Raw genomic sequence first — 23,123 nt, 5'->3', positions numbered from 1 at the left:
TACATGTAAACACATGACAACAACCACACCAAGGGGTCTAATGAAGTACTGTCACCTCATAAACACATGAAAAACTGGAGAAAACAAAGATCACGCCACTCCATCTTTCAGTTTTACTAAAACTGCTAAACCCGCTCTTCTCTCGCTGGTGTTCTGTCCACCTTTTTTTCTTTCAGACCGAGTAGCTTCGTTGGAACGGAAACGAAGGCTCAGTGCAGGCCGAGGCCACGGCAAACTACCACTGAACATTACCACTGAAAACCACCACAGACAGCATTATAGAAGACTACAGAAAACTACCACTTAAAAATCTTCAGACACAGAAAACTACCAGTTAGCCGATTATATGCCGCCACCTGGTGGCTAAACTCAGTATCAGGTGCCATAAAGTCTCTTCAACAAGGATTCTTTACACAGCCTTGTTGAGCCTAGTTCAACAGGAAGTGATTCTGTGATGACAGGTAGCTTCTGTCCATGCCATCTTCTCTGGATGTAGACATTGATTTTCCACTCACGAGGTCGGATTAAAGTTTTATTAAACTGTAAACATTGTCCTTTATCTCAATCTGAGCCCCTAAAGATGCTGCTTTAGATCGCGTGCGTGCGCGTGTGCGAGGAGATTTGGATATTCGATGACATCACACCATGGAAGCCATCAGGGGCTAACGATGGATGCTAAAAACAGATAACGGACGGTAAATAAAATACTTCTGGATTAAATGACATTAAAGAAACCAGAGATTTCTCGTTTTGGCAAAGGAGGATTTAAGCAATAATCCCGAGCAATCTGGCAAATATTGTGTTTAAGAAAACGTTAAAAACCGTCAGACAACATCAGAAAAACTACAGGGAACTACCATTTAAAACAACCACAGACGGCATCAGTGAACCATTTAAAACAACCACAGACAAGACCAAATCTCTTTTCAACTTTCCCTCACGGTACTTATAATGTCCAATATCGCTCTCATGCTGGTCTTTAGCCTTATGGAGTTTATTACCACCAGCTTTGGGCTGCATTCGCAAACAAACCCGACTCCTATGAGACATATACTCCACCCTGAAGGAAAATAACTTAGACTTAAACTCATTGACCCTAAAGACTTGTGCTGCGTTCACCCGAGGCAGATGCAAAGAGCACAGCATATTCGTCGCTTTGTATATCCGTCGCTCACACGGTCGTTGACGTCATCATGTGTGCGTCCGTAGTGACGTGTGTCATTGCAGCTACGTATTGTAGCTTTGTAGCTTCCCATCTGTTAGTTGAACCGAAGCCAATGGGTAGCTTGTAGCTTTTGCAGCAGCTACAAAACGTTGGATGTATCTTCATGTCGCTGGCTTCCATTGACAGTGGATGGTGGACTGTAGCTTTGCATCTGCCCCTGTGAACAGTGAACACAGCATTAGCACTCATTCCCCATGTAAAGATAGCTGCGCTAGACGCTCCAATGCTGCAGCTTTGTGTGTCTGTCTGTGTCTGTTCCGTACGAGCACGGAATCGATGACTTTGATTGGCTGATGACGTCAGCGTACATCATCATCATGATAATTGTCACTTCACACGGGTGTGATTTTTATTTAACCCTGTGAGTCCCTACGTCGGCGTCCCTTTTCTGGGGGCCATGCAGCAATCAGCGAGAATAGACGATCTACGATCTTTGTAGATCGGCTATTTTCAGCAAAGACATAATTTATTGTAAAGTAACACGAAAAGAGCAAACAGCAAGGGTCCCAGCACAGAGCCCTGTGCTTCCCAAACAGTGGGTCGGGACCCATCTGTGGGTCGCGGACCCATTTGGATGGGTCCTCTTATTTCATGTTTTAGTTTCCTATACGTTTTTTAATTTTTTTTATATACAGCTTTTGTCCCCACACGTCTCAATATTTGCCATTGACAATGAAAGGAGAAATTAGGTCAAATGTCCACCAAATATGATTTGGTAAATTTAACCAACCAATCACATGAATTGAGTTGTTCATGAGATTATGTATGATGATGTATAATTATAAGAGCGGCCCTTACTTTTTTTAGAGAGAATATGAATCGTGAATTAAAAACTCAAAAATTTAAAGATTTTTCTTTTTACAGTAGCCTAATTCCATGCAGAATTAGAAAGCAAAAGTGAATAGCCTAGTGAAAATATAGCCAATCTACGGCGCAAAGCAATGCGTCGTGAATCGTGAAATAAAAATCCAATTCAAGGAAATTTCTTTTTTTTGTAATTCCATGCAGAAAGGAAAGAAAAATCTTAAGAAATGCCATGAATTTCAAAGCAAATGTTTAAGAAGTAGTGAAAATAGCCGATCTACGCGATATTCTTGTAATTGTCATGATGCTGCTGATGTCTGCGTTGTGCGAAGCGACGCGTTGTGCGCTTGTAGATCGTCTATTTTCTCTACTTTGGGTCCCGGGCAAGGCAAAAGTCTAATCTCTCTTTTTTTTTTTTTTTAGGTCTCTCGACTTGAAAGGTTTCGAAACCGCCAAACTATTAAATAGGGTTCAAGTGTTTAAAGAATTTAGATGTCTTTGTTTTGTTGGTTGTTTTTATTTTTGCTTGTCGTTGGTATATCGCCTAAAACACCCCGCAGCCTTCCTTCACTCTGTTAATACGCCCCTTAATTTATTAAATTATAAACGTATCTTTTGCATTGATGTCATGTACAAAATGTAACTGCAGAGTCTATACGTTAATTTAAAAAAAGCTAAAGATTAAAGGAACTATATATATTATGTTAATTTAAAGTAAGAAAGAAGAAAAAAAGCCTATATGTATATTTCGTTATAAGTAATTGTGCCATTGAGAATTTATTCTGAAATAAAATGTTGTATTTTGTGTCACTTCTTTTGTCACTGTTGTGTAATGATTTATGGTAGAATCATGTAAAATGGTGCAGCATTTACTGTAAGTACTCAACTATAATACTCAACTGACTCCATTATAGATATACCAGTAAGATGCCTGAGGGCGAGAAGCGACCTCGCCCTAAAGGGCGAGATCGCGTGCACACGTCCGCCTGGGTGACAGCAGACTGCTGGGCGAGCTCTAGCGCTTTGGAATGGGGGGTCAGATCAACATATCCGCCTGGGTGACAGCAGACTGCTGGGCGAGCGCTGGCGCTTTGGAATGGGGGTCAGATCAACATATCGGCCTGGGTGACAGCAGACTGCTGGGCGAGCGCTGGCGCTTTGGAATGGGGGGTCAGATCAACATATCCGCCTGGGTGACAGCAGACTCAATCAATCAATCAATTATTGTCCACAACTCCATGCTGTACCATTAGGAGAGATAACAGGCGTTGATGAGAATAAGCAATTCTTCTACATTCTCTTCTGTATAGACTTGTATGGTCCTGTGTAAGTTAATGCAAATGTCTGGCCACTGGAGGTCAGTGTAGGACTGATGTTTTAAATGTCACCTTTTTTTTTACTTTAATTTCATACATTCTCTGTGATGTTAATTGCTTACTATGGGCCAGGGCTGTTTGGGGACAACCCAATTAAACATTACACTTGTTTACAAGAGGGTCCACCTTGTTCAATTAATCAAAATCATAATGATAATAATAATAATAATAAACTTTATTTGTATAGCACCAATTCATACATAAATGCAACAATAAAACACAAGTAGTTAAAATGATAGAACAATGGCAAAGAACAAAATTGAATATATATATCTGGTGTGGCAACCAAAATCTAGTAACTGTAACACTTTCCGTATTATTTTACTGGAGTAAGACAAAGTTTGGCGCACTACTAGTCCCACATGTCAAATTGACCGAAAAAATCGGGAATCGTGTGCTTGTGTTTTGCTAAGAGAAATGTTGTATAGTTTAATTGATATGAATTTATTAGTGAATTAAAAATTCCCATTGACATGAATGGGAAAATGCAAAACTTCACACTCAAGTATTTTTTCCTTGGAGACTGTAGGCACTATAGTTACAAAACTTGGAGGATAAATTCATACTTATCACTAAAATTATTTAACCTATAAGTTTATAATTTCATCGGTCGGCCTCATGGTGGCGCTATAACTTTACATTTTGGCTTATAACTCTTGAACTGTAGGTCGTAAAATCAAAATGATTTTTTCCCTGGATTCCTTGGGTCATGACGCAAACACACTTTTTGCTTTTCGCAAAATGTATTTTCTCCAAATCTCACAAAAATCTGTACACGTGATCTCTGGACCTTTCCGATGAAAACTTGAATGGCGGAACTTTGATAGTGCGTATCGTTCGGCCGTAATCGTCGTCCGAAGTTAGTGGGAGGGGCCCATTTTACAAAAAATGCCGCAAATCACGAACGGAATGTCCAATCCATCCCAAATTTGAATCAGATGTCCGGCGTGGTTCAATCAACCAAGTTCTAAAAGCAAATGGGGCGCCGCAAATGCGAGAAATGTAACCGTTTGTCGCAAAAACATGAATTTCGGGGGTTAAATCCCCTCCGAATCACTTACGCATGATCACAGGGGTGACGCGACATTGTAATTGGCTGTCAATATTAGTGGGAGGGGCATATGTAAGCCACTGCGGCAACCACACTCTGCGATTCTTTTAAATTGCGAATTTTCTAGTTTTTGTATTGATCTGTACCTTCCTTGAACTGTACCCATTCTACAAAACTGTCAATACAAATTTCAATCAATCAATCAATCCCATCATGCAGTACCCTTAGTAGATAAAACAAAACGGACATACTCAAGTAAAGCAAATTATACACAAGAACAGTACATGATGAATGCTATCATCATTATAAAACAAATACAAAAATGTATTTGCCACCATCAGAGCCTCGGGCAAAATGCGGAACCACTGGGAAGGAGCACGTCTTTCTACACGTCTCCAAGTACCGGCGCACCCAATGTGTGTCACATGAACAGCGGTCCGCAGCTCAAAAACAGTTGTGCGTCTCGTGCGAGCGTGTCAACAAAACCAGAAGAAGATCAAATATTAATAATAATAATAACTTAGTTTATTAATCATAACATAACTTAACAGTTATGATAAAAACCGCAGTTTGTTTGGTCTGAGTGATAACTGAAAAGCAACCCGCCTGTACGTTAACTACAAACTATACAGCTCTCTGTGTGTGTGTGGGGGGGGGGGGGGGGGGGGGGGGGGGCGCGCGTGCGTGTGTGTGTTTATAAATCTCTCACAACAAACTCACATTGCTGCTGCAGCTTTGCTCCAGAGTGTTGAAAGGTACAGTATCATACTTTTTCAAATTAAAAAGTGTGTGTGTGTGTGGGGGGGGGGGGGGGGGGGTCCTGTAGAAACCAGATTTACTGTTTGCCAGAAAGAAAGAAGCATAGAGCTGTGGTAAAATGACACTAGCATTAAAGCATTAAACTCCCCAAAAGCCATTTGAGAGAGGTTTTGAGGGATTTGCATGTCTTAATGACTGTTGGTTGGGCGTTCCACATTTTGGTGGCATAGGATCGAAAAGACTTTTAAAGGTTTTATGACATTCATTTTCATTTATTTTTCTTTTTCTTTTTTCTTTTAGGTTTTATAACCTCAATTACACCCAAAAAACCTGAACTTTGAACATTCAGTGGATTTTCTGTGGTCTGAAGTTTTCTTTGGGGTTTTTTGGGCCTTTTGAATGAAAACAGGCAACACAGTGAAACAGTGACATCTGCTGGCAAATCCCATTGACATATATGGGATTTGCAGTAAGTGATGTCACTTACTGCCGGCAAATCAGAGCACCTGTTTGAGCCAGAAAACCCCAGATCACAGAAAATCTACTGAATGCTAAAAGTTCATGTTTTTTTGGGTGCAATTGAGATTAGAAAACCTAAAAAAAACAAGAACAATTCCAAAACCTTTTTTTTAATGTCACAATCCCTTTAATAGTCCCTTGTTTGTGCCGAATCTAGGTTGCACAAGCTTAGTTGCGCTCCCTCTGGTGTCATAGGGGTGGAGTTGAACTGAAACACCACGTGATGCACCTTTTTACGTGCTCTGTCTTCAGATGTCGTGCACGCTGGTGGGTGTGGACGGAGTCAGCATCTCGTTGCCGGACGGTCGTGCGGTCATCCTGGGCCGAGGACCTGAGACCGGTGTCGCCGACAAGAAGTGTTCCCGACACCAAGGTACGTAGCTGCCAGGACCTGACTGTTTATTCTGTGTCCTAGACACCAAAGTACGTAGCTGGAGCAACATAGCACCTTACTGGCTTTGTGTGTGTGTGTGTGTGTGTGTGTGTGTGTGTGTGTGTGTGTGTGTGTGTGTGTGTGCATTGTTTCCTACAGTGAAGCTGGTGGCTTGTTACAAAGACCAGAATGTACTGGTGACACAGGTAACTATCTTCACCTTTATTAGTTACCATGGTAACTATGATCACACCTTATTCCATGGCTTGGTTGAATGCTTGATTCTGATTGGTCAATCGCTGAATTCAGCGGGGGGGTGTTATTTCTTGATAATGACTGCTCCGCTCTATAATCAACGCCAGCTTTGATCAAAGCCTGCCTACAGAGCACTCGGCTCATATCAATCGACACTTCCGCATCAGCGCCGTAAAATAAGAGATGCCGGCCCGGTACTACTTTTAAAAGGAACTACTTTCTTGAGCAGAATACCCGCGGACATATTTAGTATTTTTTAGTATTTTTTATTTATTCAGCACGGTATAAAAACAATACAGTGAGTGAACATATAAATATAAGAAGGGTAAAGTGCTAGGCTGAGGCAAAAAGCCCAAGTGTCTTATACGAGGCCTCTACCTACAGTATGTAAAACACAATGAAACTTTGTACAAGAAATATAGAATACAGCTAGCCAGACGTTATCCCTTACTTACCTACCTGTTTATTTGTTACCGTGGTAACTATGATCCTGTTTATTTATTATATTATCATATATAATCATATATATTATAATTACCTCAATTTGGATCAAATAAATGACGAGGGGTGTTGTCCTGAATCTTTAAATAACTTAATAATATACAAATAATTCACATAAACATTTAATATTTTTTCTTGAAAAAAAACCAAAATAGCGGAAATAGTTGATCTACAAGCTTACAATATCCTCTATTTCTTTTTTCTTATGTATCGACATTTGTATCAACATGTAAAAGATTGACGATTATGCAAAAATGATTGCCATTATCTCAAATAATTTGCGAATAATTAAGCGTGTAATGTGTAATAATTGTGACGGGCCTATACCAACACCCACGTATAAAAGCTTCCGTTTCCCACCCCCGGTGCCGTGCACACAGCTTGGCCCCAACCCCAGCTCCCTGGGCAGCGAGACCCTGGGCAGGGGTCAGTCTGGTAAACTGACCCCCGAACACAGCCTGTACCTGGTCAACCAGCAGCACCCGTTCAGCCTGCGCTACGCTGCGCTCAGCGCCAACGGAAAGCCCTCCTCCTCCTCTTCCTCCTCCTCTTCCACCCTGAAGGCCAGAGACAAGATCAAGGAGGAGAAAGACCCTCGTGGTCCCCCTCCGTCCAGTGGGGGGTCCAAGGACAAAGACCCTCGTGGACCCCCTCCGTCGTCCAGTGGGGGGTCCAAGGACAAAGACCCTCGTGGACCCCCTGCGTCCAGTGGGAGGTCCAAGGACAAAGACCCTCGTGGACCCCCTGCGTCCAGTGGAGGGTCCAAGCGCAACATCAAGGATTTCTTCTCTGCTTCTCCCAGAAAGGTAAAGAAGGAGCAGTTAAGAGTTCTCACACCCTACCCGACCTGACGCTTTCGGGCCGGGGCCGGCCCCAAAATGGTCCCAAACTAAATGACAGAGGGTTTTTAAATGAAATGGACCCTTATAGATAGATACTCTTACGGCTGAGTAATGATCTCAAGAGTTGAATTATTTTATTCATATCTTGTACATCTGCGTTAGATCTGCGTAGAACAATTGTTATTGTGATCAATGGTACCAACATCAATACAGCATGGAATTGTGGACAAGGTCTTATCCAACCATGACAAAATATTCTTTAGTTTTGGGTCTGAGAGGCTAAATGTCATCAGAATGGTGGTCTGTGGCTCAAAAGTTGAATAATACTGGACCTTGATGTGAAAAGGGTTGAAAACCACTGGTTTAAGAGTTTAACACAGATTGTAGTATGTGTGGTTGAAGAGTTTAACACAGAGTTTAGTATGTGTGGTTTAAGAGTTTAACGCAGAGTTTAGTATATGTGTGGTTGAAGAGTTTAACACAGCGTGTGTCTTCAGTCGTCTAAACGCTCGCTGAGTCCCGAGGGGAGAGAGGAGGACGTGAAACGCCAGAGGAGACACCAGGAGGAGGAGATGAAGGATGAGGAGGAGAATCTGGCCGAGGAGAAGCTGAGACACTTGCAGGTATTTCGTTCCCCTTGAAAAGCGTCTTTAAGTACTCAGAGAAGCATTATATAAATAATATTATCACTATTATTATTACTACTTTTTTAATTGCCTATGCTTATGTAGTCACTATTCATTGATTCACTCGTATCCAAATCCATTCGAAAAAAAAGCTCACTGATGATCAGGTCAAATAGGCCTATTGATATGCGATTAATTGAGATTAATTAATCACAAAAAACCTTCTTTTAAATCGTTTCTTATATTATTATTTTTTAAAGTAAAGTAAAGTAAAGTAGTTACTTTCATAATTTAATGTAAAGTAACAAATTACTTTTTTAGATAAGTAACGATAACTATAATTCCTTACTTTTTAAAAGTAACTTCCCCCCAACACTGGATATGGCATATGTTCTATGAAAATATAAATATGAGATTGGGGAAAAATCTGTATCCACAGATTCTCAAAATTAAATGATCAAAAAATTAGCAAAAAAGATATACAAATTAGATCATCCTTACCCATAACCAGTACTGCAGTAGTGTACAAATACCTCTAAATTGTTACTTACAGAAAGTACAGTACATGTCAGTTACAAAGTACAGGTAAATGTACTTAGTTACTTTCAAGCACTGCCTTATAACCTGTCCCTACTTATCAGGAGATGGCAGAGCAGACCATGGGGGGGGGCAGCGCCCAGCCGCCATCTTCATCATCACCATCATCATCATCATCAGCCTGCACCAACAGCAGCTGGCAGCAGTTTGGATCTCTGATGCTCTACACCGCAGCGGGAGTCAAGGGCAGTGACAAGGTGTGTGTGTGTGTGTGTGTGTGTGCGTGCGTGCGCGCGGTCAGGTCGTGTTGTTAACAAGCTTGTAGAATAGATCTACTATTTTTTTTAAATGTATGGACATGGCCTCTGTCTGTCTGTCTGTCTCTGTCTGAAATGCTTACCTCATCATGGTGATGTCTGTCTCTCCCGTCAGATTGCAGGCTTTGACATCGATGGTTGCATCATCACCACCAAGTCTGGCAAGGTGTTCCCCACGGCCCCCGATGACTGGAGGTATGATGTCAACTTAATTAACTTAATGTGTTAATGAATTAATTATAATGTGTCACACCTACAACCATCACTTCTTCAACAACTCAAACTATTTTGAAAAAGGACTGCTGTGCACCTCCCAAAGCCAATGTGGAACGGCTGCTGGATCCACACATCTCTAGACTAGTGACATGACAGTTCACACACTCCTGTTAGATCCACACATCTCTAGACTAGTGACATGACAGTTCACACACTCCTGTTAGATCCACACATCTCTAGACTAGTGACATGACAGTTCACACACTCCTGTTAGATCCACACATCTCTAGACTAGTGACATGACAGTTCACACACTCCTGTTAGATCCACACATCTCTAGACTAGTGACATGACAGTTCACACACTCCTGTTACCCAACCCTGGATCCACACATCTCTAGTGATCCACATCTAGGCTAGTGACAGTTCACTGATCCACATCTAGACTAGTTCACACACTCCTATTAGATCCACACATGTCTAGTGACAGGAGGTTTAGGTGTAGAGTGTAGGGCATTAACGACTTGAGATTTGTCCCAGTCGACTTGTCGGACAGTAAAGTTGAAGTCGTATCGATTTATCGTTTCTGGCGGCGGGGGGGGGGGGGGGGGGGGGGGGGGGACGCGGACGCGGACGCGCGGGGGGGGGGGGGGATTTAACAGGGGCGGGTGGAGCTGCCGCACGCTCAAATACGGAGCATGTCAAACAAAGCACTGCGCATTCAGTGGCCTCCCAATATGACACAGTCACAGTGCATGTATCATCTATATCAGAGGTTCCCAAACACCGGTGCCGGTCCGCGGGACACGTGGCACTGGTACGCAAGAGGGGAATTCTAAGTTTTGCGTCGTTTAAAAATGTCCAATCTTTGTATCTTTAGCAGCAGCAGCTGTAGGCTATTTTGTGACGATCGCGTTAATGAAACCAAACGCTACACGCGGTTCCGGTACAGGATTATTATTTCATGTGAATCATGTCAAAATGAAAAGATGATGTTATCCAGGTAAAGTAGTGGTATGGTATTGGCACACAGCGCAGCAGCAGCACCGAGAACACAATAAGAGATATAACATTATTATTCTCCTCCTCCTCCTCCTCCTCCTCCACAACTCGATAACGTTCTCATTTGTTACTCATTTTCTGAGCCATGCAAATAAACAACAACCCGCACTGACCGGAGACGGAGAGGTTCATGTGCGCTGCGCGTAAAGCTTAGCCAGAAACAGACAGTCATTGCGTCAGCATGAATGTAGCCTCGGGAACCCAGACGTTATATTTCCAGCACGGAGGTGAGGGGGATATCGTTTGGGGGTAACGTTTGCGTGCTTCTATCTGTTACTTCTCTGACACAGCGCAGTTCAAACAGACTTCAGCCAGTCTCAATAGTGGGACACCGCGCGCTGAGAGCCACATAGCCTACACAGCTGCATTTGGTCAACTTGGTCAACTTTCGACTCGCGCTGCTGCGAGTCGACTCGTGACTCGTTTATCGATAAATCGATAAATCGGTTTTTTGATGAATGCCCTAGTAGAGTGAACCTCTAATTGCTCCCGTTGTGCAGCATCACTCCCAATCTTCCGCCGTAGCCTGAAAACCCACCTTTTCAGACTCCATCATGGCCCATAGCACTTACCCTACGCCCTTAGATAGCATTTCTGTAGACTTAGATAGCATTTTATACAGACTTATAGCATGTTATGTAGACAGCACTATAATTGCATTGTATGTAGTCATAGCACGTCATAGTACATATGTATAGCATAGTATAGTATATATGTATAGTTTATATGTATAGCTTCATTATATAGATATTCCACTGTTACGTGCTTAGCTTATGCATGTTTCATGACGTATTCCCATGCTTTTTTGTTCATGCTTAATGTAAATCGCTCTGGATTAAGAGCGTCTGCTAAATGCCTAAATTGTAAATTGTTGTGCAGGTTGGTGCGAATGGGTGAATGTAATGCACAATCTATGTACAGGTGTGTGAATGTTTGTGTGAATGGGTGAATGTAATGCACAATCTATGTAAAGGTGTGTGTGAATGGGCGAATGTAATGGACAGTATGTAAAGGTGTGTGAATGTGTGTGTGAATGGGTGAATGTAATGCACTCTATGTAAAGGTGTATGAATGTGTGTGTGAATGGGCGAATGTAATGCACAATCTATGTAAAGGTGTGTGTGAATGTAATGCACAATCGCTGTAAAGGTGTGTGAATGGGTGAATGTAATGCACAATCTCTGTAAAGTGCCTAGGATGAAGGTGTTATATAAATGCACCATTTACCATTTTACGGTTCACTGGATACACACATCTCTAGTGACAGTTCACACACTCCTGTTAGAAAGGATGTTTAACTTTCAAAGTTTGTAACATTTGGAGCCACACCTCTTCCACAGCCCGACTTCTCAAGTGTGAGGAAGAGCTCGTAGATCTTGTAGATCTGCTATTATGTGTGTGTGTGTGAGTGGTGACTAATAAACTTGGTTGCTTCTCAACAGGATTCTGTTCCCAGAGATCCAGCCCAGGCTAGCCAGCCTGTTGAAGAAAGGATACAAGGTGAGGAGATAAAATAAAAGATAAAAAATACTTTAGAAATACTGACAAAACAATGCAATGCATGAAGTAATACTGACTGAATCGCGTTGTATGGTGTGGTGCAAAAAGTGTGCATGTGCACAGAAAATAATGAAAATAATAATATGCTGTATGTACGTACGTACGTGCGTGCGTGCTTGCATATGCATGTGCGTGCATGTGTGCGTGTCAGGTGGTGTTCTTCACCAACCAGATGGGGATCGCCAGAGGTAAACTGAAACCAGAGGTGTTCAAGTCTAAAGTGGAAAACATCCTGAACACTCTACAACTACCTGTTCAGGTAAGAATCAGCTTTTAACCACCATTATTTTTAACAACTTTACAGCTGTTGGAAAAATAACATCTACAAGCTCATATAGTCGCTTATAACAAGCGGACATGGCAACACCGGTAACAACTGGAAGAACTCCCGTTTTTAACAGGAGATTTAAGACGTTTATAACTCATATGTTATCATGTCAACGCCGCAACACAAATAATACAAACTATGAAAAACTATGCCATCACATTATCAAATGAAATAGTGTTGTATAAAGTAATGAACTTTATTCCTATACAATCACGACCATATGTTCACAGTGAATGAGTGGCTGCCGAACGGAAGCATTCTGGTGGCCCAAACTGAACTCGGAAGTGTTTGCTACATAGAGCCCATTGAATAAGTGTGTGAAAGAAATCATTGGCTTGTGATCAGATTGACTGCTTATTGAACAGTAAAGACATCAGGATTATTAGTTAAACCTGTCTGTTAGCCTGGTCCGGAGCAGCTGCTGTCATCAAACCCAGTCAGGCTGAACTAATCCTGGGTTAACTGGCTGAGTTAATCTGGCAAAGTAACTCGTGAAACCAATTCATGGTTAATCCTGGATACATTGTGTGTGTGTGTGTGTGTGTGTGTCCAGTGTCCACAGGCTAGTGGTCAGATGCTTGAGGATTATAGGGTTGTCCAAGTGTAAGGCAAAGCAGCTTGCAACATACTGTTCAATCTCCTCCATTATAGGCAGTCAGTCTATTTGGAGGAGAAGGTGCTTTTTGTACCCATGATTTACTTTCGGTGTTGGTAATAATATGACAGACTGAAGTGACCAATGTTCGCTGTGAATAAATTCATGTGTTGCCTATATTCTGTACATTTAGGGCTTGTTTGGACTCGAGACACATGATGTTTCGAGTGCGTGGGATATCAGAAGCAACTGAAAATATTTCTGCCCTTGATAATGTATTTTATAAATGTGGACTCAAATAAAGAAATCGAAGTGTGTGTGTGTGTGTGTGTGTGTGACTGTGTGTGTGTGTGTGTGTGTGACTGTGTGTGTGTGACTGTGTGTGTGCGGGTTTTCTGCAGGTGTTTGTAGCAGCTGGATCAGGCATCTACAGGAAGCCAGTGACGGGGATGTGGGATCACCTGTGTGAGGAGGTGTGCACACACACACACACACACACACACAGACACACACACACACACACACACACACACCTATTTGATAATAAAATAATTATTTTTATTTCTCCTAATGGTAGTATGGTACCAACATCAATACAGCATGGAATTGTGGACAAAAAACTATCCAACAACAACAAAAAATAATGGGCCTTGATGTGAAAGAAGTTTGAAAGCCAATGATGTAGACTAGAGCAAGAGATGTTTGCACCTCCAGGTTCAATTATAACTGTGTGTGTGTGTGTGTGTGTGTGTGTGTGTGTGTGTGTGTGTGTGTGTGTGTGTGTGTGTGTGTGTGTGTGTGTGTGTGTGTGTGTGTGCGTGTGCGTGTGCGTGTGCGTGTGATTTCAGGCTAATGGTCGAGTGTCCGTTGATAACAAACAGAGTTTCTACGTAGGAGGTAGGAAGGTGTTCATTATAATGATGTTGAGGCCTCGTACACAGACAGACATACAGTCATTGGAGTGGTTTGGCAGCAGGCATGCCTGCCAACTGTATGTACAGTGTGTATGATGTGATGTTATGGTGTTGTGTTGTGAATGTCACAGACGCAGCAGGCCGACCTGTCAACTGGGCTCCAGGAAAGAAGAAGAAGGATTTCTCCTGCGGTGACAGACTGGTGAGGAACTGATTACATTTACTCAATGATTATCTATACTTAATTAAATTTACTCAATTACTGTACTTAATTACATTTACTCAGTTACCAGTAAGACGCCTGAGGTCGCGTGCACGCATCCGCCTCGTTGACGGCAGACTGCTGGGCGAGCGCTGGGGCTTTGGCACGGGGGGGTCAGATCAACATGGAATTAATTCTGTACTGGCCATATAAGGAGCAGGAGTGTACAGGGTTTGATGAGGTCAGATCAACATATGGAATGTCAGAACAGGTGAGCGCCATATATGGAGATCTAAGGGTGGGGTTGAGTGTACAGGGTTTGATGAGGGCCCAGGTAGGCCCGGCCGGGCCTTAATTTTCAGGCCTGTTGAGAACTCTAGTTTTCGCCGGCTGCGGCTGCACACATAACTTTGGGGCAGGCCCGTCTAGAGTTCAGAGGTATCGGTCAAAACATCAAAGAGGAAGGATGGACGGGGAAAAATCTACATTATGGAATGTCAGAACAGGTTCTGAAATATCAGAATATGGAGATCTAAGGGTTTGAGGTTTGAGGTCAGATGTAGAGTTGCTGGCCAATAGTGATGACATCAGAGATCTCCATATATGGGATTAACTGTGACAGCAGGTCGCATTTACTATATGACATCAGGGTCTCTTTCTCTCTTGTAGTTCGCTCTGAACCTTGGACTACAGTTCCACACACCAGAGGAGTACTTCCTGGGCTGGAAGAGCGCCCCCTACAGCATGCCAGAGTTTGACCCGGTGAGAATAAATCATGTTATATCAGTTTACTGTAGCCAGGGGGCGCTAGACTCACCACGTCATGTTATCATATTATAATATGCTATCAGTTTACTGACCACAGTGTGTGTGTGTGTGTGTGTGTGTGTGTGTGTGTGTTCTCAGAGGAAGCTGGACTCCTCAGCCAGGCTGTACGACCCCCCTTCCTCTCCCCTCACCACCTCACACACTGAGGTCATCGTGGCGGTCGGCTTCCCTGGTTGTGAGTGGACCTATCTATGGGTCCTCCCTGCTATGGGGTGGTCCTCCCTGCTATGGGTGGTCCTCCCTGCTATGGGTGGTCCTCCCTGCTATGGGTGGTCCTCCCTGCTATGGGTGGTCCTCCCTGCTATGGGTGGTCCTCCCTGCTATGGGTGGTCCTCCCTGCTATGAGTGGTCCCTCAGATAAATTGCAGGTCATCAGACCTACAGTAGGCTGGAGCACTTTTAAGTAGCGAGAGCATTTTCGGGAGTCTGGCCCGGCGGTGCCGCTGTTTAAATCTTGTCATGGACAGTGAGGTCACCAAACGTGTATATAGTACATACAGTACGTCACACGGTTAACCCATTCTGACCTGAGATCAGATTCATACGAGATTTCCGCCGGACACACACTGGTCTGATGAACCCATTCTGACCTGAGATCAGATTCTAAAAATGTCAGTCGCTCTTCGATTTTTCAAAAATAGCAGACCTACAAGCTCGTATCGCGCCACTCGGTGGCGCGATATGAGCTTGTAGATCTGCTATTTTTCAATAGCTAAAGCATAACATGATGCCGACACCAAAATGGGTGCCCGGTCAGAATGGGTTAAGGGTAGAAAACATTTAAAATACATTAGTTTATAATTGATTTACATTAGTTTGATGAAGTGATGTCGTGCTTCAGCCTTGTTTTGACTCTCTCTCTCTCTCAGGTATATAATGTCTCCCTCTCTCTCTCTCTCCCTCCAGCGGGTAAATCCACGTTCTTCCACAGCCATGTCGTTCCACAGGGCTACGCGTACGTCAACAGGGTGAGTGGAGAGACCACTCGTAGAACAACACTGTGATATTAACACATTCTGACCTGAGATCAGATTCATACGAGGTTTCCACTGGACACACACTGGTCTGATGAACCCATTCTGACCTGAGATCAGATAAAATAAATGTCAGTCGTTCTTCGATTTTTCAAAAAATAGCAGACCTACAAGCTCGTATCGCGCCACTCGGTGGCGCGATATGAGCTTGTAGATCTGCTATTTTTCAATAGCTAAAGCACGACATGATGCCAACACCAAAATGGGTGCCCGTTCAGAATGGGTTAACACATTTAGTACAGGAAGTGCCTTCAAAATAAAGGCTATAGAGTGCCAGAGTTGTCTGATCGCTTTTACTTTGAAAGCCATGAAACAGGAAACACTTGCCTAAAAAAGTTGACTTTACAAAGGGACCTCACATCCCCGATCATCTTAATATATTGTTTTACGCTCCAAAAAGCGTTCATATTTTGCGGGAGAGACGGATGAGGAGCAGAAATGAAGCGCCAGCATATCGATCCATTCATCACCGCGGAGAGCGCCCTGGATTAGGAGATACGAGTCATTCTTTCCGCCGCGCTAACATGGGAGTCAATGACAAGCTAATAGTTGCACTGAGCGTTAGCATACGGCAAGCGAAAAGCGAAATGCCAAAAAAAAAAATAGGAAAAATTCTGAATATTCTTATCTCGCCCCGCGTCGCTGGGACGTCGCTAGGACGTCCTCACACGTCAATAGTACTAATATTTCGGGATCCTTATGACGTTCTCAGACGTCCTATGTATAGAATCTGTTAATACAATCACAAGATGGACAGGTGATCATCACCTGTCCTTCCATGACAAACTCCTTTCACAGCATGCACCCTGGGCAAGACCTAAGCTGAAAAGACTATCAGCGGAAGTTGCGGGATTTTAGCGGAAGTGAAATCGTTGATGCTTTACAAATCAGTTTACATTCTCCGCGAATTAAACAAAAAGTGTTGTGATTGGTCGGGGAAAATACCGTATCCGGGGGAAATACATTTGACGTCTGTTCCGGAGGATACAACCGCCGATAGCTTCTCTGCCTTAGGTTGTGACCAGGCTTTTCTTTTCGCAGATAAGTAAGCCTGGGACCGAGGCTACACAGCATGTGGTTACCAAAACTGTTTCATGTCAAGGACCCCCAAAATTATACTCATTAGCCCCGCGGACCCACATTTGAAAATGGGACCCCCATAAGAGAAGATCTTTACGGCTCAAGGGCCCCCGGTTTGACCTGCATCAGGCTACGGTCCTCTATTTAACCCATTCTGACCTGAGATCAGATTCTAAAAATGTCTATTACATCCTGACAGTTTCATTATTAACCCATTCTGACCTGAGATCAGATTCTAAAAGTGTCTTCGATTTTTCAAAAATAGCAGACCTACAAGCTCGTATCGCGCCACTCGGTGGCGCGATATGAGCTTGTAGAGCTGCTATTTTTCAATAGCTAAAGCATAACATGATGCCAACACCAAAATGGGTGCCCGGTCAGAATGGGTTAATGGCATTTCTGTGTGTGTCTGCGTGCGTGCACGTGTCTGCGTGCGTCTATCTATCTGTGTGTGTGTGTGTGTGCGTGCATCAGGACACTCTGGGCTCGTGGCAGAGTTGCGTGTCGGCGTGTGAGCGCGCTCTGAAGGACGGCCGCAGCGTCGCCGTGGACAACACCAACCCAGAGGTGGAGTCACGCAAACGGTACGTCACTGCAGACCTTTGACCTCGTCACGTCACACTTTACAATGTAGTCATTTAGCAGATGCTCTTAACCCATTCTGACCTGAGATCAGATTCATACGAGGTTTCCGCCGGACACACACTGGTCTGATGAACCCATTCTGACCTGAGATCAGATTGTAGAAATGTCAGTCGTTCTTCGATTCTTTCAAAAATAGCAGACCTACAAGCTCGTATCGCGCCACTCGGTGGCGCGATATGAGCTTGTAGATCTGCTATTTTTCAATAGCTAAAGCATGACGTGATGCTGACACCAAAATGGGTGCCCGGTCAGAATGGGTTAATCCAGAGCGATTTACAGTAAGTAAGGACAACACATGGCAATACATCAAATGCATGAAAAATTGTTAATCATGACTCATACGAAAGCTAAGAACGTAACGGTGGTATATCTATATAATGAAACTATGCGTGTACTACTATAGTGTTACGTCTACATAAAATGCTATCTAAGTTGCATACGTTGAGCCTTTGCATTAGAGCTGGGATACCCGACCGAAACCCGACCCAGCCCGTCGGTACCCGACGGGTCGAGCTAGGGTCGGACGCATTAGCATGATTGGTGGTCGGGCCTCGGTTCAGGCCAGCAATGTTGTTGATATTTAGAAAAATAAATTGTAAATATGAATAACAACGATCGGACTAGTCTGTCTCTGTGTATTTCCTGGTTAACCAGGACGCGTGGTGCAGCGTGACAACGCACTGCAAGCTTGTAGTGTGGAAGTGTCCTTGAGCAAGACACTGAACCCCTAATTGCTCCCGATGTGCTAGTTGGTGCCTTGCATGGTTTCCGCTGCCATCGGTGTATGAATGGTATATGAATGGGTGAATTGTAATGCACAATCTCTGTAAAGCGCCTTGGATAAAGGTGCTATATAAATGCACCATTTACCATTTTGTAACACGCTGCAAGCAGCAGCAGCCCCATATGTGACCTCAGTCCCTATGCTCATTCTGTAGGAGCTACAGAATGGACTGAGGTCACATTATGGGGCATAGCTGGAAGAACCATTGAAGAGAGGAGGACGGCGTTAGGTTAAACTCACCCACGGTGCATGCGATCCTCTTCCTCCATGACAACATGTAAACTGCGATGGTTGGATTAATATAAATAGTTTGTTAGTTGTTTAACAGTGAACAGTTGAGCATGAGTAATTAAGAGTTTGCAACTTTACACAAACAGTCCCAAAGTAGCCTACGCTGCCTGCTGTGTGGCTATTTCATAGCCGGGTGGGGCATGGATCTCCATGTTCCATCGTTACAAGAACTCCATATATGGGGGCATAAAAGGGACACCTACATAATCCTGGGTTGGGCATGCATTTCCAACTTGCATCGTTCCAAGTAGGCCTGTGCCCAACGGGCACCGCTCTAGTAGTAGTAGTAATAATAATAATTATTATTATTATAATAATAATATAATAAATTAGTATTTTATCATATTTCCAGATACGTGGACGCGGCGAAGGCAGCAGGAGTTCCGTGTCGCTGTTTCAACTTCTCTGCCTCCCTGGAGCAGGCCAGACACAACAACAGGGTAGGACACAATTCAATTCAATTCAATTCAATTCAAAGGGCTTTATTGGCATGAGAAAACATACGTTTACATTGCCAAAGCAGAAAGAACAATACAACAATACAGCAATACAATCACAACAAAAATTATGTACTTTGAAGGTCAGGATCTTCAATAGATCAACTTCTATGTACCAAGATCACTCGATGCAGGAATAGTGCAGGAATATACACAATGATTAGTCTTTAGGGTGGTTGTGTTCCATTTGATATCCTTCTCCTATCACAGCAGCTCACAAATCTTGCTGCTGTGTTTGCACATTGTTGTACTTCGCCCAGCAGATATGGGAGTTTTTTGTCATTGGTCATGTTTTCAAAATCTCCGTGTGTGGTTGTAATCTGTGGGAAGTATGTGTCTCTGATGTCTTGGTACAATGGACAGATGGTTAGGAAGTGTAGCTCGGTTTCCACTTCATTTAGTGTGCAGTGGGTGCATAGTCTGTCTTCTCTCGGGATACAGGTCTGCCTATGACGGCCTTTCTCGATCGCGATCACTGAGTGAGTCTGTACCTATTTAAGATTTTTCTTTGTTTTGGGTCGGTCACGGTGCTCAGGTATTCTGCCACTGTGTATTCTCTGTTTAGGGCCAGATAGCATTCTAGTTTACTCTGCTTTTGTGTTGCTTCTTTCCAATGTGTCAGATAGTTTTCCTTTTGCTGTTTTATAATTTGGTTTAGTCCAATGGGTTTTCTATCTCGTGGCTCTGTTTGTGTTTGTGCCCGGAGTTCCAGGGCCAGCTGGCTGAGGGGGCATCTCTCTAGAGTTTCACTGTGTGTGAGTGCCTTGTTATGGAGTGCATCTAGGTCGCTTTCTTTTAGGTGGTTGTAGAACTTAAGTGCTCTCTTTTTTATTTTGATTATGAGTGGGTATCGTCCTAATTCTGCCCTGCATGCATTATTTGGTGTTTCTCGCTGGGTACGGAGAATGGATTTGCAGAATTCTGTGTGTAGGGTCTCGGTTTGGTGTTTATCCCATTTTTCAAGGTCATGGTTTGCTAATGGTCCCCAGATCTCGCAACCATAGAGGGAAATTGGTTCTATCACAGAGTCCAGTATTTTAAGCCAGGTTTTAATTGGGATGTCTATTTTGATGTTTCTTTTGATGGCATAGAATGCCCTTCTTGCCTTGTCTCTCAGGTCCTTTACAGCTTGGTTGTAGTTCCCTGTGCTGCTGATGTTTAGGCCAAGGTAGGTATAGTTTTTAGTTTGTTCTAGTGGGATTGTGGGATTGAGGACACACTGCCCCCTAGAGGCCAGAAGGCCAGACTCAAGCCCCTCGGAAAGGCTGGCCAACGTTGAAGCCGTCGGCCCTACTGGTCAAAGCTGGAACTGCAGGCAGGCCCGTGCATTTATCACAAGGAAACCCAGCAAAGACCTCCGAACATCGCGCATTTTATCCAAACCATGGAGAGCTACGTAGATTTAGGAGTTATTCAGATTTTTAGTCAGCCTGTATAATGGGAGGTGGACGGCAGCGCGGTTGCGCAATCCGGTCTAAGATCGCTAAAGAAGGAAAGGCCAAGCCAAAAAAATGAAATCAGCGATCCGGTTTGATATCAATAATAAAGCTTATCAGACGGAACGTTACGCCAGAAGCAGTTGCTGGTTGGATTCCAACTGGCGGAACCTTCCGTCAGAAGCAGTACATTTGTTAACTGTGCGTGTGCGTGTGCGTGTGTGTGTGTGCTGTCCGTGCTGTCTACAGTTCCGTGAGATGAATCCTTCAGACACCAAGCATGTCAAAGTGAACGACATGATATATCACAGCTACAAGTAAGAGTACATAAAGTACATCATAAGTACACTAGTACATCTCAGAGGTGAATATTGTATTTATTAGGGATGTCCCGATCCGATGACGTGATCGGAATTCAGGGGCCCGATTTTCAAAAGATCGGAATCGGATCGGGAGCAAAAAAACGCGATCGGGATATCATGATATTAGACTGTATATTGTCTGTGGTTTTGGATATTGTAGCCTACTATTATTATATGGCATAAGTGTTCTATAAAAATATTAATATCGGATCAGTAGAAATCGGTATCGGCAGATACTCAAAATCAAATGATCGGAATCGGATCAGGAGGAAAACAATGTGATCGGGACATTCGCTAGTATTTATTTAAGTATATATTTATGTCAAACTAGGGGGTTTTCATGGTTCTGAATCCATTCCAAGCATTAGTTTTGCACACAATACACTCCTTGGGCTTAAAGCATCCATAGGCACTTGCCCAAAATGTGATCAAATGTGCTGCTCAAATGTGCTGATCTCATCACATTTATCATAACGTCCATGGCCGTTTTTAGCCCAAGGAGTGTGTTTTGTGCTAATGCTTGGAATGGATTCAGAATCATGAAAACCCCCTAGTTTGACATGTCACATGCTACTGAAAGCAAAAGTTTGAATTTTTGCCTGCCATAGGATGTTAATGGTAGGGTCACAAGAAACCCCTATTAAAATAATTTGCCCAATACTGACAGCCGGTCAGCAAGTGGATTCATGAATGTATGTAGGTTATATAGACAATATTTTAGGCCAATGAAAAAGACTATATACCATATTCCCCACCCGTCCCCCTCGGCTGCCGGACTATTCCCTCTCCAGAGCAACATTAGTAACTGAGACGTGTAGATTGTTGCATGTTGCTCATTCATCCAATCAAACGTGTGATAATTTTTTCCCCCTCCTTTTTCAGGAAAAATTTCGTGGCTCCCGACCTATCGGAAGGCTTCACGGAGATCCTCCACGTCCACTTCGTCCCACACTTCAAAGACAGCGAATCAGAAGCTCTGTTTCGTCGATTCTCTGAAGGCTGATTGGCCAGCCGGTGCTCTAGTACAGAGTTTCTCAAAAGAAAGGTTTATGCATGTAAACTCAGCCATTCAGTTGCACAAAAAAAAAAATAATAATAATAATTTGGGGATCCCCCAAAATAATTTCGGGACCCCCCGAGGGGTCGCGACCCCCAGGTTGAGAACCCCTGCTCTAGTACTACACACTGGCCCAGGGACCCCAAATAGACCCTTACAGGTCTGTAAGTCTGAGAGTGTAACAAATGGACCCTTACAGGTCTGTAACTCTGAGAGTGTAACAAATGGACCCTTACAGGTCTGTAACTCTGAGAGTGTAACAAATGGACCCTTACAGGTCTGTAACTCTGAGAGTGTAACAAATGGACCCTTACAGGTCTGTAACTCTGAGAGTGTAACAAATGGACCCTTACAGGTCTAACTCTGAGAGTGTAACAAATGTACCCTTACAGGTCTGTAACTCTGAGAGTGTAACAAATGGACCCTTACAGGTCTGTAACTCTGAGAATAACAAATGGACCCTTACAGGTATGTAACTCGGAGAGTGTAACAAATGGAACCAAATGGACTCTTACAAGTCTGTAACTGAGAATGTAACAAATGTCTGTAACTCTGAGCGTCCATTTGGTTCCATTTGTACATGGGTCCTCCAGGGCTGTGTACTAGAATCGCCAGTATTTTCACACTACATCAAATCTCTGCCCAAAACATATCGATCTACAAGCTCACGACGTGTCAAACATTGTGAGCTTGTAGATCGGCTGTTTTCGCCTAATGTTTTCCCCCAGGATAAGTGTGGTTTAAAACACTGTATGCTGTCTCCGTACAAGATGAAAGAAGATATTGTTTATTTTTTAAATGTATGTCTGGGTTATTATGGTTTGACATCAAGGCCTTTGAATTCAGCTTATCCAGGAAACAATTTAAGCAAAACAACATGGTCTACAATGTCTGCATAATCTGTCTACAATAAAGCCTTTGAAAACATGGATATTTATCATAAAGTACACATCATTTCAAGCACCCCCAGTTGGACATGCATTAGGCTACGGTACGGACCCTCCATGTTTATCTCTGGGACCCCAATTTATATAGTACAACAATCAAT

At 43.2% G+C, this 23,123-nt stretch overlaps 2 protein-coding genes across 6 annotated transcripts in view; both read left to right on the top strand.

The window, feature by feature from the left end:
- Window positions 1-2,834, top strand: part of rap1gap2a (RAP1 GTPase activating protein 2a) — a 101,266-nt gene extending 98,432 nt beyond the window's left edge. For all 3 annotated transcript variants that reach the window (XM_083774057.1, XM_083774056.1, XM_083774058.1), the window contains one exon: window positions 177-2,834. In XM_083774057.1, coding sequence (XP_083630183.1) covers window positions 177-185 — 9 coding nt within the window. In that variant the 3' untranslated portion in view covers window positions 186-2,834. The remainder of the gene's footprint in view (window positions 1-176) is intronic.
- Window positions 2,835-4,905: 2,071 nt separating this feature from the next.
- pnkp (polynucleotide kinase 3'-phosphatase) lies at window positions 4,906-23,053 on the top strand. Of its 3 annotated transcripts, XM_083773925.1 has the most exons (20): window positions 5,137-5,211; window positions 5,987-6,107; window positions 6,267-6,313; window positions 7,244-7,485; window positions 7,579-7,669; window positions 8,203-8,328; window positions 8,973-9,125; window positions 9,301-9,380; window positions 11,905-11,962; window positions 12,174-12,281; window positions 13,347-13,418; window positions 13,794-13,842; window positions 13,991-14,061; window positions 14,731-14,823; window positions 14,968-15,064; window positions 15,796-15,857; window positions 17,478-17,587; window positions 19,076-19,163; window positions 20,906-20,973; window positions 21,901-23,053. In XM_083773925.1, exons 2-20 carry the CDS (start codon window positions 5,987-5,989, stop codon window positions 22,019-22,021), a joined length of 1,857 nt encoding a protein of 618 aa, XP_083630051.1. In that variant the 5' UTR covers window positions 5,137-5,211; the 3' UTR covers window positions 22,022-23,053. The 3 variants fall into 3 exon arrangements, with proteins under 3 accessions (XP_083630050.1, XP_083630051.1, XP_083630049.1); XM_083773924.1 differs by lacking the exon at window positions 5,137-5,211 and adding an exon at window positions 4,906-5,064 and having other exon boundaries at window positions 7,244-7,669; XM_083773923.1 differs by having other exon boundaries at window positions 7,244-7,669.
- The last annotated feature ends 70 nt before the right edge of the window (window positions 23,054-23,123 follow it).

The sequence above is a fragment of the Protomyctophum parallelum genome (assembly GCF_964188405.1).
Source record: "Protomyctophum parallelum genome assembly, chromosome: 9".
Lineage (NCBI taxonomy): Eukaryota > Metazoa > Chordata > Actinopteri > Myctophiformes > Myctophidae > Protomyctophum > Protomyctophum parallelum.
This window is presented reverse-complemented; position numbering and strand designations above follow the sequence as displayed.